Here is a 14793-nt window from a genome sequence, read left to right on the forward strand (position 1 = left end):
GCGGAATACAACAGATGAAGCAGACCTTAGTGAAATGATTACTTACAAATAGGCTCTAATCAATAGTGCAAAAAAGGTATTAGGTGAACAATAGGTAAGTAAAGAAATAAAAACAGTAACGAGGCTATAAAAGTAGCGAGGCTACATACACACACCGGTTAGTCAGGCTGATTGAGGTAGTATGTACATGTAGATATGGTTAAAGTGATTATGCATATATGATGAACAGAGGAGCAGTAGCGTAAAAGAGGGGGTGGTGGGTGGCGGTACACAATGCAGATAGCCTGGTTAGCCAATGTGCGGGAGCACTTTGGTCGTGCCAATTGAGGTATGTACATTGTATGTATAGTTAGTGACTATGCATATATGATAAACAGAGAGTGGCAGCGTAAAAGAGGGGTTGGGGGGTTGGGGGGCTCACAATGCAAATAGTCCAGGTAGCCATTGGATTGCCTTTTCAGGAGTCTTATGGCTTGGGGGTAAAAACTGTTGAGAAGCCTTTTTGTCCAAGACTTGGCACTCCGGTACCGGCTGCCATGCGGTAGTAAGAGAGAACAATCTGTGGCTGGGGTCTTTGGCAATTTTTAGGGCCTTCCTCTGACACTGCCTGGTGTAGAGGTCCTGGACGGCTGCTTAGCCCCAGTGGTGTACTGGGCCCTACGCACTACCCTCTGTAGTGCCTTGAGGATCTCAGGACCCATGCCAAGTCTTTTTAGTTTCCTACAGGGGAATATGCTTTGTCATGCCCTCTTCACGACTGTCTTGGTGTGTTTGGACCATTCTAGTTTGTTGTTGACAATAGAGTACTGTATCCACTTGTACCTGAAAGGTAGACTACTCATCAGACTGATGCACCTGCTGAGGCAGAAACAACTATTGTATGTTAAACTATATTGCAGGAGAGAGTAAATTACCTATTAAATATCAACCAAATGAAATCCTATTTTTCTTTATTAGACAGGTTGGACTCTTTCTCAACTCTCACAAAACAATGTAATAACATACAACAACAGTCGCACAATAAGTAAGTAACACTGCAATATTATTGATTCACATTGTCAAAACTCACCCATGTATGTAGATTAAAGGCAAATTCTATTCTATAACAGACATTTTAGAAAACATGTATATTACATATTATGTTACAATTAAAATGCTGCCTGCCCACAATATTGAACCAAATGTACATCAACCTAATTTTCGTTGGCACAGAATTTCTTGACGCAATATCCAAAATGTCTATTGAAGTACCTCAGCTTGTGAGGAAATTCAGCATAAAAACTCCAAACAGGGGGTTGAACACAGACCCCCTTTGAGAAAGAAACCCTGAAATTAAAATAATTCTGCTGCCAGATTTTAGTAGAGCCACCTGCTTTTTCCTAGGGCCTTACATTATCTCAGGCCTTGCTTGAATGCATCCAACCTTACTTTAAAAACAATCACAGATCCAATAGGGCTGGATTGGTGAAAGCAGTTGAAATGTCTGCTTTCACCCAGGCAGAATGAAAGGAGAATGGGAGAATATGAAGCACCCAGGGTGTCAGTCTCCAGTGGGAACTTTCTCCCCTACGAGCCAGAGCAGGAAGAAGGCCAGAACCAGGAGGGCTGTGCCCAATAGATCCGCCAGAGCAGTGAGGTAGGGGATGGAGTAACTGTCAGGGTCTTTGCCCGTCCGCCACAGACAAGGGATCATCCAGTCAGCAATACATAGCAGTGTGAAGACCTAACAGAAGGGAGAGAGAAAGATTCAGCCCTTTATTATAAACTGGGTGGTTCGAGCCCTGAATGCTGATTGACTGTCAGTAGTGATATATCAGAACAAAACCATGGTTATGACAAAACATTTATTTTTACTGCTCTAATTACGTTGGTAACCAGTTTATAGCAATAAGCAATAAGGCACCTCGGGGGTTTGTGATATATGGCCAATATACCACTGCTAAAGGCTGTGTCCAGGCACTCTGTCACTTTGTGTGTAAGAACAGCCTTTAGTTGTGGTATATTGGCCGTATACCACACCCCCTTGGCCCTTATTGTTTAATTATAGTATCAGTGTTAATGAAGGAGTAGAGGAGAAAGAATCCACTTATGACTACTGAGACACAGACATTGACCAAACTGATCTCTCTTGCTTCCTGATTTACCTGTAGGAGGGCAACAGCTAGGAAGAAGGTGATGAAGACAGGTGTGGGAGAGGTGCTGCCCTTCATCAAGTGGATTGTGTACAGGAAAATCAGGTGACCCGGTACGACAAACAGGAGCAGCACCTGTGCAGAGCGATGATTGGCTCCTGTCAGAGGTAGATATGGTTAACTGACAGAATACACCTGACAACAGAACATTTAATTCCTTTTGTGTTCACAGGTATGTTAAAGGGACTGGTCATGTGCATGAGCCTGTCTACATGTGCGTGTCATTACCTGAGCCACAGAAGGTCCTGCAGGGGTTGTAGCAGCTCCTGCGATCCTCAGGCACCTGCCTCGGTGGGCAGTGGTGGTACAGATCAGTGGCTATACGACTGGACTGGATGGCAACCAGGTTCCCCCCAATACCTAGATTGAGATGAAGAATACACAAATGATCATACATTTGGAGAGATCTTGTGACTTACCATTTTCTTCAAGGTTCCTGAATGTATGCTTCTAAAAATCCAGATCCTTGTCTCACCATTCATAACTGGCGTGTAGACTATCATTCCCACCATGTTCGGGTCTGATACAGTTGTGTCCAAGATGAGTCCTCCGATACTAGAGAAAAATACTTATTAAAGGATGGTATTTCCATTTGAATGCTGTGACTGGACTTCAGGGGCACGGAACAGGGAAGCAGACCTGCTGATGACCATGGCAGTGATGATTGGTTCCCAGCCTGTGTAGAGTAGAATGCGACTTGCTGGGTTTCTGGAGGAGACGACCACCCACAGAGGGGTCAGTCCGAGGAAGAACAGACACACCAGGTACGACACATAGGGATACAACTCTGTGTGGAGACAGGGAAAGGAGCAGACACACACTAGCTAAACAAATATATTTGATAGCTAGCCAGATGAGTCAGAGCTGTAAATGTAGCTATGACATTCCAGTAAATGGGCCCAGACTGCCCCCTAGTGGCCGAAAGCTAAACCTCTTGATTTATACCTATGCATTCGTAGAGCCCCTGGCTCAGGCAGGCCAGGATGGCCAGGGTGATGAGGTCACCAAAGCTGGCAGCGATGGGCGTGGCCACGTTGTCTGGGTTGATGCCAATCCTCTTGGAGCCGGTGATCACTCCCACCATGATGATCCCTGGGAGAAAACAACACAGTCGAGTCAGAGTCAGGCTACTGTTCAGTTGCACAACTCTCCAACCAAGGTGCATGAATTGAGCAGCCAAGAGTTGAACGGATGAAAGCAATGTGGTGACAGCTGGGAGAAGCGTCAGTCTGGGGGAAGGGACAAGGGACTGTAATGGCCTACAGTAGTATTATTCACTTCTGCTTTTATCAAGTGGTAAATACAAATCAAATATCTGTAAACACAGATGGTCAAGTTGAATTAGTTGATACATATTTACATTCCAAGGCAGATAAAATAGCATGTTATTCTGTGGACCGATCAGTACCCATCATTCCAATGAAAATGAACCACATGAATAATTCATTTGGGTGTAGATCACAAACTCTGCCTTACAGAGTCAGGTCTGCTTTCAGATCCCAAGCATTGGTTTTATTTGAGTCATAACAAAATGGTTTTGCAACAAAAAGGTCTGATACAGAAGAAACCTACAATGTCAGTTGTAGCTAAGCTTCCTGGTCTCAGATGATTATATTCTGTACGTCTCAAATAGAAAGAGCATTCAGGCTTTTCCAGGAATACAGCAGAAGTGTACAGTTTTGCAATTAAGTTGGAATAATTGTACATGTAAATGGATGAGTAAGAGATAATGTGCCTCAGAGAGAGGTTATGGTAGTGTATGTAGAAAAAATACTACAGTATACTATGGTCTAAATACTGTAGTATTACTATATTTATATACTATAGTATTCACTGTATGGTTTTTGCAGACTTTACTGTAGTGTTCACTGTAGGACAGCAGGTAGCCTGCCGGTAAGGAGTGTTGCGCCACTTGCCCTTGAGGAAGGTAGCTAACCCTAATTGCTCCAGGGTCGCCGTCAATAATGGCTGATCGTCCGTGACCCCACTCTCTCAGCGGGAGTGAGATATGCGAAGAAAAAACATTTCCATATTACACCTCACATCTGTACAGGTTACCCACTTATACATAAAGTGAAGAGGGCACGACAAAACCTATTCCCCCTCAGGAGACTGAAAAGATTTGGCATGGGTCCTCAAAAGGTTTTACAGCTGCACCATCGAGAGCATCCTGACGGGTTGCATCACTGCCTGGTATGACAACTGCTTGGCCTCTGACCGCAAGGCACTACAAAGGGTAGTGCGTACGGCCCAGTACATCACTGGGGCCAAGCTTCCTGCCATCCAGGACCTCTATACCAGGCGGTGTCAGAGGAAGGCCCTAAAGATTGTCAAAGACTCCAGCCACACTAGTCATAGACTGTGCTCTCTGCTACCACATGGCAAGCGGTAACGGAGTGCCAAGTCTAGGTCCAAGAGGCTTCTAAACAGCTTCTACCCCCAAGCCATAAGACTCCTGAACAGCTAATCAAATGGCTACACAGACTATTTGCATTGCCCCATCCTCTACGCTGCTGCTACTCTCTGTTATTATCTAAATCTCACCTACATGTACATAAATACCTCAAATACCTCGACACCGGTGCCCCCGCACATTGACTCTGTACCGGTACCTCCTGTATATAGCCCCGCTATTGTCATTTACTACTGCTTTTTAATGATTTGTTATTCTTATCTCTTACTTTTTTTGGGGGGGGGGGATTTTCTTAAAACTGCATCGTTGGTTAATGGCTTGTAAGTAAGCATTTCGCTGTATTCTGCGCATGTGACAAATACGATTTGATTTGAAACAGGACTATATATTATATCGTGTTTTTGCGGACATGACTGTTGTATACTATAGTATTTACTAGTGATTGCCATTAATTACATATGTTCATTGCTGTTATGCCCGTTATTATTTGCACCTTTGTGTCCTTTTAGATAAACCCTACTACATACAACGCCAACCAAGTCTCCATTCAAGACAAGCATCTCATGTCTACAACTGTCAATCATTCCCTGCCATGTATCATCTCCATTACCGGAATCTAGAAAGACTTTTAAACTGAACTGCATCTCTGCCTCCAGCTGCTCAGTAGATGGGCATCACTGTAACCCTCACCTAAACCTCAGTGTTTCCCTTGGGGACCCTTATTATTGGAGGACATGTAGGAAATGTATAAAAGCACCCCGTGGTCATGTTCAGGTGAGAGCTTTTTACTGTGAATGTCCTTTGTGTGTACAGGTTGTATGGTGTTGCTGGTGGTTTATTTCTGCGAGGAACCATTTTGTGACTATGTTGTCTTGGAGAAATGTTTGGGGTGTAGTCGATTATTCTGAATGGTATATATTGACTTTGACCATCAGTGAGTTTTTCCCTGAGTGACAATATGTCCGATTTTCATTATGTAAGGCCACTGCAATCATGGCCTTCTATTTGAAGTCACTTTGCTTGGAGCGGCATTGCTGGTTTGAGGTACAGGCTGTGCGTTGCTGGTTTGAGGTACAGGCTGTGCGTTGCTGGTTTGAGGTACAGGCTGTGCGTTGCTGGTTTGAGGTACAGGCTGTGCCCTCCAAAAAGGGCTCTGTCTAAGTAAAGTCATTTCTATTTCTACAATATCTATTGTTTATGTCAATTCTGTGGTTAACTGTTCTTTCTTTTGTACCATCAGAAGTACAGTATTGTTTGTCACTGTTTTTGGTAATCTTCTGAACTTGGTCAATTGAATTTCTGTGAAAGCACTCTTGTATTTCAGAAAGCTGTCTAGTGGAAGTAACAGATCTATGAAGTCATTTTGGTGTACTCTTGTTAATGTGTGTTATTTATCTGTGTCAAACAAGCAAACCTAATCCTCAGCTTTACTAAACTTTGCTTGTTCTTTATCTGCCTCTGTAGTGTTTTCCTTTAATGGGTCTAGAACCTGTGTCTAATGTTTTTAGATGTTACAATTTCTCAGAACTTTTGCCCCAACCCAATAGGTGGCCTGTCATGAACCTGTGTGTCTTATGTTCTGGTTTAGTTGTTCCCCTAATGAAACAGTAACTGGGGTAGTCTTGAAGTTGTGCCAGTTTAGCTAACCCTAGTCGGCAGGTGTTACCACAATATGCTACAGTCATGTCTGCAAAAACACTACAGTGAATGCTATAGTATACTACACTCATGTCTGCAAAAAAACACAACAGTGAATACTATAGTATATAAATATAATACTACTGTATTTATACCATAGTATACTATAGTATTTTTTAATGTGGGTTAGCTGTAAATGTGTAATATGTTGGAAGTTTGAACTAGGACCCCTTTTTTTGTATTCTCATCAAATTTCTAAATGCATTGTATCCACATTTGTGCTTATATTGTGTTTTTAAATAGTCAAATAAAAAAGTAATTCAAGGGATACTACAGTGTAGAGTATAGTATTCTACAGTATACAAAACAATTATATAGAAAGCACTACACGATCGAGGGCATGAACTCCCTAAGGCCAGCGTGTTCAAATCAAAACCGCATTGACAAAGCTAGGAGTAAAGCTAGCTAGCAGTCCAATCGATCCCAAAATTCTAAAGTAAGCACTACATGCTCGAGGGATACTACAGTCTACACAGTGTGGAGTATAGGATTCTACACAGGATACTACAGTTTACTACAAAATTATATAGAATTCTACAGTAAGTACTATACTATTCTAGTAGTAAAAATGTAGTATTTTTTTATGTGGGCTTCCCTATAAGGAAGAGACTGTCGCCTCACACTAAGATGCTAGTGAAAAGGGCCTCTCCGCATGGAGGAATTGGCATGCATGAACCTGTGTAGGAGAATGAGAGGTGCAGTGGGGATAGACAGGAACGGATAGCTCGTCCGTTCCTGTCAATACCTAGCTAGCTGGGTACTGTAGGTATGATGTGGGTTAAGGGTTTGGACAGGTCTCGCTGTTCTCCTTACCCTGCAGCAAGGAAGCAAGGAAGGCAGTAGTTACGCTGGCTGAGCAGAGGAGAGCAGCGTGGTTGAGAAGCATATCTCCCTCCAATACCCAGCCCAAGACCACCGCTGCCAGGGCAGCCAGTAGACCCAGCACTGTGGCTTGCATCTGGAGAAAGAAAACACTCTTTGTACACAGGGCATTTGTTAAGGCTAAGAAGAAAGGTTTGGGGGACATATTTAAAGTCACTTTCCAGTGAAAATCTCACTTTTAAAGTTAATATTCTATTAACTCATACCCAAATAATATTGTTGACTCATAAGGTACTCTTATTTGTGGCCAAAGCATAAATTGGAGAAAAAAAAACACTTCAAAACCCCACCTCAAACAGGGTACGCCCATACCATTCCAACACAGAAAAGCTTATTTTTTAACATAACTAATTAACATTTTTTTAAATGAATACTTTTCACTCATATTGTAATTCATTATAGATCATATGTCATAGAAATCTGGAAACACTGGACAGTATCAGCCATAAAGTAAATCACCTGTTTTAGTGCGAGGTTTCCAATAATCAAACTCCATTTCTCTTTGGCTGTCTCCATTTCCCCCACATTCACCTGACAAGGACAACATCATGAATGTTATTATCTTTTCTCAGTGTAAAATCCCATACTTAGTCTTGACTAAAGCATCAACATATCTGTGTCATGACTATGACCATTTATTAGGCCTGACAGCTAGGACATGCTTATTGAAAAGCAGGCTTCCTGGAAGCCTGTGTTTCAGACATAAAGAAGCGGATGGCGGAAAATATTTACTTTTAAACTCAGGCAAAACAGAAATGCTAGTTCTAGGTCCCAAGAAGCAAAGAGATCTGCTGAATCTCAATGGTTGTGCAGTCGTCGCAAATAAACTGTAAAGAACCTCGGCGTTACTCTGGACCCTGGACCCTGATCTCTCTTTTGACGAACATATAAAAAATATTTCAAGAGCAGATTTTTTCCATCTTTGTAACATTGCAAAAATCTGAATTATGCAGAAAAGCTCATTCATACTTTTGTCACTTCAAGATTAGACTACTGAAATGCTCTACTCCCCAGCTACCCAAATAAGGCACTATTAAACTTCAGCTAGTTTTAAATACGGCTGCTAGAGTCTTGACAAAAATCACAAATTTGGTCATATTACTCCAATGGTAGTCTCTCTACAGTGGCTTTGTGTTAAGGCTAGGGCTGATTTCAAGGTTTTACTGCTAATCTACAAAGCATTACTGTCACTGTGTGCTCCCTCTCCGGCCTCTAGGTCACCAGGCTGCTTGTTATGACGCTCACCTGTCACCATCGTTACGCACACCTGTGCATCCTCAGAATCACCTGGACTCCATCTCCTCTCTGATTGATTATCTTCCCTGTATCTGTCACTCCCCTTGGTTCTTTCCTCAAGTGTTATTGACTCTGTTTTCATGTTGGTGCGTTGTTTGTGTTACGTGTTTCATTTATTTAAAACACTCACTCCCTGAACTTGCTTCCCGACTCTCAGCGCACTCGTTACAATTACATGGACTTGCTCCTACCTATTTCTATGAGTTGGTCCTGCCGTACATACCTATACGTACGCTACGATCACAAGACGCAGGCCTCCTTATTTTTCCTAGAGTTTCAAAGCAAACAGCTGGAGGCTTTCTCCTATAGAGCTAAATTTTTATGGAATGGTCTGCCAATAAATGTGAGAGACATAGACTCGGTCTCAACCTTTAAGTTTTTACTGAAGACTCATCTCTTGAGTAGGTCCTATGATTGAGTTTAGTCTGGCCCAGGGGCGCGAAGGTGAATGGCAAGGCACTGGAGTGACGAACTAGCCTCGCTGTCTATGCCTGGCCGACTACCCTCTCCACTGGAATTCTCTGCCTCTGACCCTGTTATAGGGCCTGAATCATTGGCTTGCTTGCGCTCTCCAATGCCATCCCTAGGACGGGTGCATCACATCATACCAGGCCTTTTTTGCTATACTTGACTTGAGTGGGTTGTCCATGACGTGATCTTCCTGTCCGATTTTGTGCACCCCTTGGGCTGTTGTGGTGGGAGAGATCTTTGTGGGCTATACTCAGCCTCAGGGTCACAATCTAAGGGTAGTCTGTTGATATCCCTTTGGTGGCTGTGCTTTGGCAAAGTGGGTGGTGTTATATCCTGCCTGGTTGGCCCTGTCTGGGGGTAACTTTGAACGGGACCACAGTGTCCCCCCCCCCGTCTCAGTTCCCAGTATTATGCTGCAATAGTTTATGTGCTAGGGTCAGGGTCAGTCTGTTTTATCTGGTGTAATTCTCCTGTCTTATCTGATGTCCTGTGTGATCGTAAGTATGCTCCCTCTATAATCCTCTTTCTGACCCTGTTGGTCATCTATGAACGTTTGAACATATTGAATATCGATCTGGCATTAATGGTCAAGTACTCTTATAATCCCCACCCCGCGCAGCCAGAAGAGGACTGGCCACCACTCAGAGCCTGGTTTCTTCCTTGGTTCCTGCCTTCCTAGGGAGTTTTTCCTAGCCACCATGCGTCTACACCTGCATTGCTTGCTCTTTGGAGTTTTAGGCTGGGTTTCTGTATAAGCACTTTGTGAAAACTGCTGATATAAAAAGGGGTTTAAAAATAAATGTGATTGATCTTTCTCTCTCATAAACTTATTAACACCGATATTCATACTGTATGATTGATGAGTGGGAGAGCGTCAGTGTCATGAATGCTGCCGAAGTTGGTCCCTCTCCTTGTTCGGGCGGCGGACGACGTCACCAGTTTTCTAGCCGACACCGATCCACTTTTCATTTTCCATTTGTTTTGTCTTCATTGTACACACCTGGTTTCCATTCCCATAATTATATGTTCCTTATTTAACCCTCTGGTTCCCCCATGGTTTTGTGTGTGTTTGTTCGTTGAAAGTTGGTCTGTATTTGTGAGCTTGATTATTTTTCCTTCTTGGAATATTTGTTGTTTTTAGTAAAGTAACGTGAATTACTCATCTCTGTGTCCTGCGCCTGACTCTGCCTTACCTGCTACACCTAGACGCCAAACAGTCAGTTACTAGAGCGGGTCAGGCATTCTAGAATCAGAAACAGAAAGTGCTCTCATGCCAGTCAGCAGATTAAGTCGTGGTCAAAAGTCCAATAACACACCACACATCCTGTATGCACAATAGACGGTTAGGGAGGGTAGATTCAGAGTCATATATGCAGTACAGGTTCTAGTCAGATTAGTCCAGTCTTGTACTGCAGGGAGTTGTCCAGTGCCATTTTCTTCACAGGCGGGTGAGGACTTTCACACAGGGACAGAGAACTCACAATACAAGGGAGAAACAATGAAAGGAATGAACTTCCCACTGTGTTGGTGTATGGATTAATTGTGTGTGTTTATGTGTGTTCTCACTGCTGTTGAAAGTCTGGAAGCCAGGGTCATCTCCAGGTTTCCTTTCAGGCCCAGTAGAGCTGGCACCAGGATGAAGATCTCTGTGACTCTCTGGAACACCTCCCAATGCTGCCACAACAACACACAGTGGAATAATACACCAAAATATAATGCAATAGACTGACGCACGATGCAGTGGACACACCAACACCTGAAAAACTAGACAGACCAACACACAATGCAACAGAATCAACATACAAACACACAATACAATACATGAACATACCATGCCATAAACACACCAACACATAATGCAAGAATAGATAAACAAATACAGAAACCTTGCAATTTACAAGTACCTCACCTGAACTACGTCCAGTAACATCCCAGCTGACACCGTCCCCAGTCCAGCCAGTAGGAAGGGCACCAGTATCTGCAGAACCATGGACCTGACAGACTCACTGGGCATCTCTCTGACACCATCCTGGGCACTACAATCCTCTGGGTCCTTCTCCATAACTTCCTCATTGACCTTGGAGCCAGGCATGTGTCCATTGGGGAAAAGTGGGTCTGTCTCAGTGTATGGACAGAGTTCATTAAAGATGTTGCTGTTGGATGGGGACTGAGCTCTATTTGGGAGTCGTTGGTGACCCCCTGGATGTTGTGCATCTGGGGCTGGGCAGGACCCATAGTGGTGCCTGTTGTGTTTTCCTGCACCCACGCTGTCACTCTGGGCCAGTTGGTCATCCTGTTGCCCAGTGTTGGCCATCAGAACAATGATGTGTCCTGAGGGAGTTAGACACTCCTTCTGGTACTCCGAAGAAAGGGTAAGTTGATATGACTGGGTCAAAGAAAACCAGCAGGAGGTAATTAGACAGTTACAGTATATATCATCCTTGATATTGATGTTATCACTGAACACTCATGGTACTAGTCATGAACTGCTGGCAAAATAAATAATTTTTAAATAAACTTGTTGCTGTGTAAGAGGTGTGGCAAAGGTAGGCTTAGTGTGTAATTTAACACACCTGTGACGCACAGACGCAGATAAATGACAGATACATGCCATCTCTACACGTGAGCATATAAGACAGACAAGCATACAAGAGAGTCGTGGCTATAGCACGGCAAATGCGTAGCATCTGATGCTTGTATGGTTTAATTTGTTAGTTATTCTCCCACATACTCAGGGGTTTTCCATGCCATCACAAAGCCACCCCTTGTCAGACATGGAAACGATGTGAGGCCTCATGGTGCTAGCAGTCACACAATTACCAAACAACTTTAGGGAGATATTTAATTCATTATCTGGTGAGTCCAAATTGCATAGAAATATCTTGTCGTATCCAGCACTGTGTATCTGAAAATGGCAGACAATTCACCAGGAAGTATTCAAAGTGACTTTGCGTCTACCTGGAATTGAGTGAGATTGACCAAATCAATGGCTTGTTATTCTGTAAGTAATTAGCAGTTATCCACACATTTGGTCTGAAGATGAAAACATGTAAACACACCAACTGTAGAGAGAAAAACACTTACAAGTTCCAAGTGGCAGTACGTTAAGAGAAACAGGTGACTTACCTAAAGTGTGAAACCACAGCATATTAGAGATATGAGAGACGAAGAAATAGATTTTGGAGAAGTAGATACTCCTTCACTCTGCTTATTCTGTCCGTGAGTTCTTTTCCTCCTCCCTGAATGGCTGAAGCTCCTTCATAGCTATGTCATTGCTCTCTCTCTTTCACTCACTCACACAGACACACTGTGAAGAAATCCCTCCTGATGATGCAACCTCCAAAGTATTCCAAACAGAGGACTTTATTGATATAATGCGGATTGGAATGATCTACACAGGAATAGAAATAAGAATGAATATGTGATCACAAACCTAATAGCAGAGAAGAGTACCACTGAATAGAACAGTATGAATGGTTTAATTATAATAAGCAACAACAACAAAAATAGCAGGAGTAAAGAACTGTATAGAAAATAGTGGACTATTCCGCAGTAATAGGACTGTATTACACAGTAATACATGAGAGAAAAGGGCTGTATTAGGAATGCAATAGATGATTAATAAGCATTAGAAAAGTGTGACTAATTATAGCAGACAATAATCACAAGGACAACACCAGGAGGAAACAAAAATATGCCGAGAACTGAGGCCTATATTTATACCCTTGTAAGAGCATGGATCGGGCCAACTGACCAATAGGAATCTAGAAACAGAACTTAGGGCACGCACAAGGGAGAGGTGCATGGCTACTTAATTATTGCCTAAGGCCACAATCTATCGTCTCTGACTTGAGGGGGAGAGAGGTGAGGATGGGTGAGGGCTAGGCATCTGGGAGCCACCAAACAAATAAACAACCAAGATGCCCATAATGTCCAGGAGGGGGTACTCTTGCACACAGACAAGCACACACACAGTTCTCCTTCCACATGGGGATGTTTCAAAATAAAAGTATGCCATCTGGTGTAGGCAATGCTGTTATGACAAACAAAATAATGAGAGGAGTTACCGGTAGTTAATAATAAATCCCCCTAAAGTTGATTTCCGCGGCCCCACAGAAATGTAATTAGCATAATAAATAAATCCACATCAGAATCCGTCAATTTAAAATAGAGATGGATGCGTCTCAATCCACCGCATCCGCCGATGTTGCACTTCCGCACCTGGGGTGAAAGGTGGCAGAGCTAGAGCAGTGCCAGACCTTGAGCCATCCCGAAAATCAAATCGGTCTTCTCACTAAAACGTCTGAAGTATCCCAACAGATCGGCCTACAAACTGTTAGTTTGTACGTGCCTCTGGAAAGATGAGTCTCTCACGAACATCTACGCGTCGGTTGTTTTGCTCTAGGATGCCCCAGAAGACATGTCTGAAGGTCTCCCTATACCAGTTTTAAAAATTAATGGAAGTATATATGGAGATAGTTTAGTGCCAAAAATAAGGGTTTAACCCTCCTGTTGTGTTCGTTTCATGTTAATTAATTCTGTGTTCTCGGTCCAAAATGACCACCCCATTATAGCTGATTATAAATCCATAATAATACATATATTATCACCTAATGTTGTGTTAGATCTTTTTATCAACTTAAGTTCTTGTGAACATTACAAGTTTTGAACTTCTATTTGCTATTTATGGCCTGTAGGCCTCATTGACCTGAGCTCACACATCTCGTTTTTGAGTATACCAGAGCTGCGAGAAAAGCATCTTCACTGTCAGTTTCCTGGCCTCTCTCCTCCTCACCAGTGTCATGATCAAAGATATGATCAAGAGCCTCACATACAGTATATCGTTTGGTCATTGTGCTGCCACAGAATGAATTGTGAGCAAGGCCTCAAAAAAGCTTGATTTACCAGAGCTGTGAGAAAAGTTCTATATATTATTGAAACAATGTTGTGATTGTTTGTGGGAATGCCAACAGGAGTGGTTCCCGTGGGGAAAGATTCTATTGGGGAAAGGTTCCCATGGAGGTTGCCATGGAAGCCAAGAAGGGGAGTGAGGTGTGTGTGTGTGTGCTCAAACACACATGCACCTGTACATTTTATACAGTAGTTGTAGTCTCACCCATTTATTTCTAACGACCAGTCATTTTTGACTGGGAACACCACAGGTGTACAAAAGTTAAATAAAACATTTATTTTTATGATTTATGAAAATCATCTAAATGTATTTTGTGTGTTCAGATGCTCTGTGTGGACAAAGTCATGAAACCTTATGACAATCAGATTAAATTAACAACATTTTTCAGAGAGAAAACTTGTAAGTTGGTCCAATTTGACCAGAACACAACAGGAGGGTTAAATACATGGAAATAAATATTAGATTAGTTGGGGGGACAATGTGTTGTTCCATGTAATGAATCTGTTATTCAATGTGTTTGTATGGGCTAATAGCAGTAAGGACAAATTCAATGTTTCATCAAATAATTTAGCTAAATGATCCTTGGTATGACCTTGTTAAAACAATTCCATATAGCTTAGTAGACCCCTGCCTTTTTGTTGTCACAGCCTTAACGGTGGAGTATGAACAAATGGCTTATAGAGCAAACAACTCAAATATCACAACATAGGTTGTAGTATGGCTTTTTACTGGCTTGGCTTGGCTTCCCCAGTGATTTTACCCATCCACCGCTCCGGGGCTACGGATCTTTGGTAGGCCTAATAATCTCATACCATTGTGTTAAATAACCTATGGTATGATCATGACACAATAAAATAGGCGATATACATTTAGGACAAAAAAACATATTTCTCATTGTTGTATGGATATGTAATTGTCCATGAATAACC

At 42.6% G+C, this 14793-nt stretch overlaps 1 protein-coding gene and 1 long non-coding RNA gene across 2 annotated transcripts; one reads left to right on the forward strand and one right to left on the reverse strand.

Moving 5' to 3' along the window:
• On the forward strand, positions 1-6571 carry LOC112225939. The gene is made up of 4 exons (XR_002949665.2): positions 1-94; positions 958-1024; positions 2151-2299; positions 5115-6571. It is a non-coding gene; the product is annotated as an uncharacterized LOC112225939 (long non-coding RNA).
• On the reverse strand, positions 934-12261 carry slc41a2a (solute carrier family 41 member 2a). The gene is made up of 11 exons (XM_024389847.2): positions 12079-12261; positions 10862-11338; positions 10519-10626; positions 7645-7716; positions 7117-7261; positions 3138-3284; positions 2832-2979; positions 2668-2747; positions 2421-2552; positions 2145-2290; positions 934-1723 (listed from the first exon to the last, which is right to left on the reverse strand). The coding sequence occupies exons 2-11, from the start codon at positions 11264-11266 to the stop codon at positions 1541-1543; spliced, it is 1566 nt and encodes a 521-aa protein (XP_024245615.1). The 5' UTR covers positions 11267-11338; positions 12079-12261; the 3' UTR covers positions 934-1540.
• Positions 12262-14793: the final 2532 nt, after the last annotated feature.

This window comes from Oncorhynchus tshawytscha, linkage group LG01, assembly GCF_018296145.1.
Source record: "Oncorhynchus tshawytscha isolate Ot180627B linkage group LG01, Otsh_v2.0, whole genome shotgun sequence".
Classification (NCBI taxonomy): Eukaryota; Metazoa; Chordata; class Actinopteri; order Salmoniformes; family Salmonidae; genus Oncorhynchus; species Oncorhynchus tshawytscha.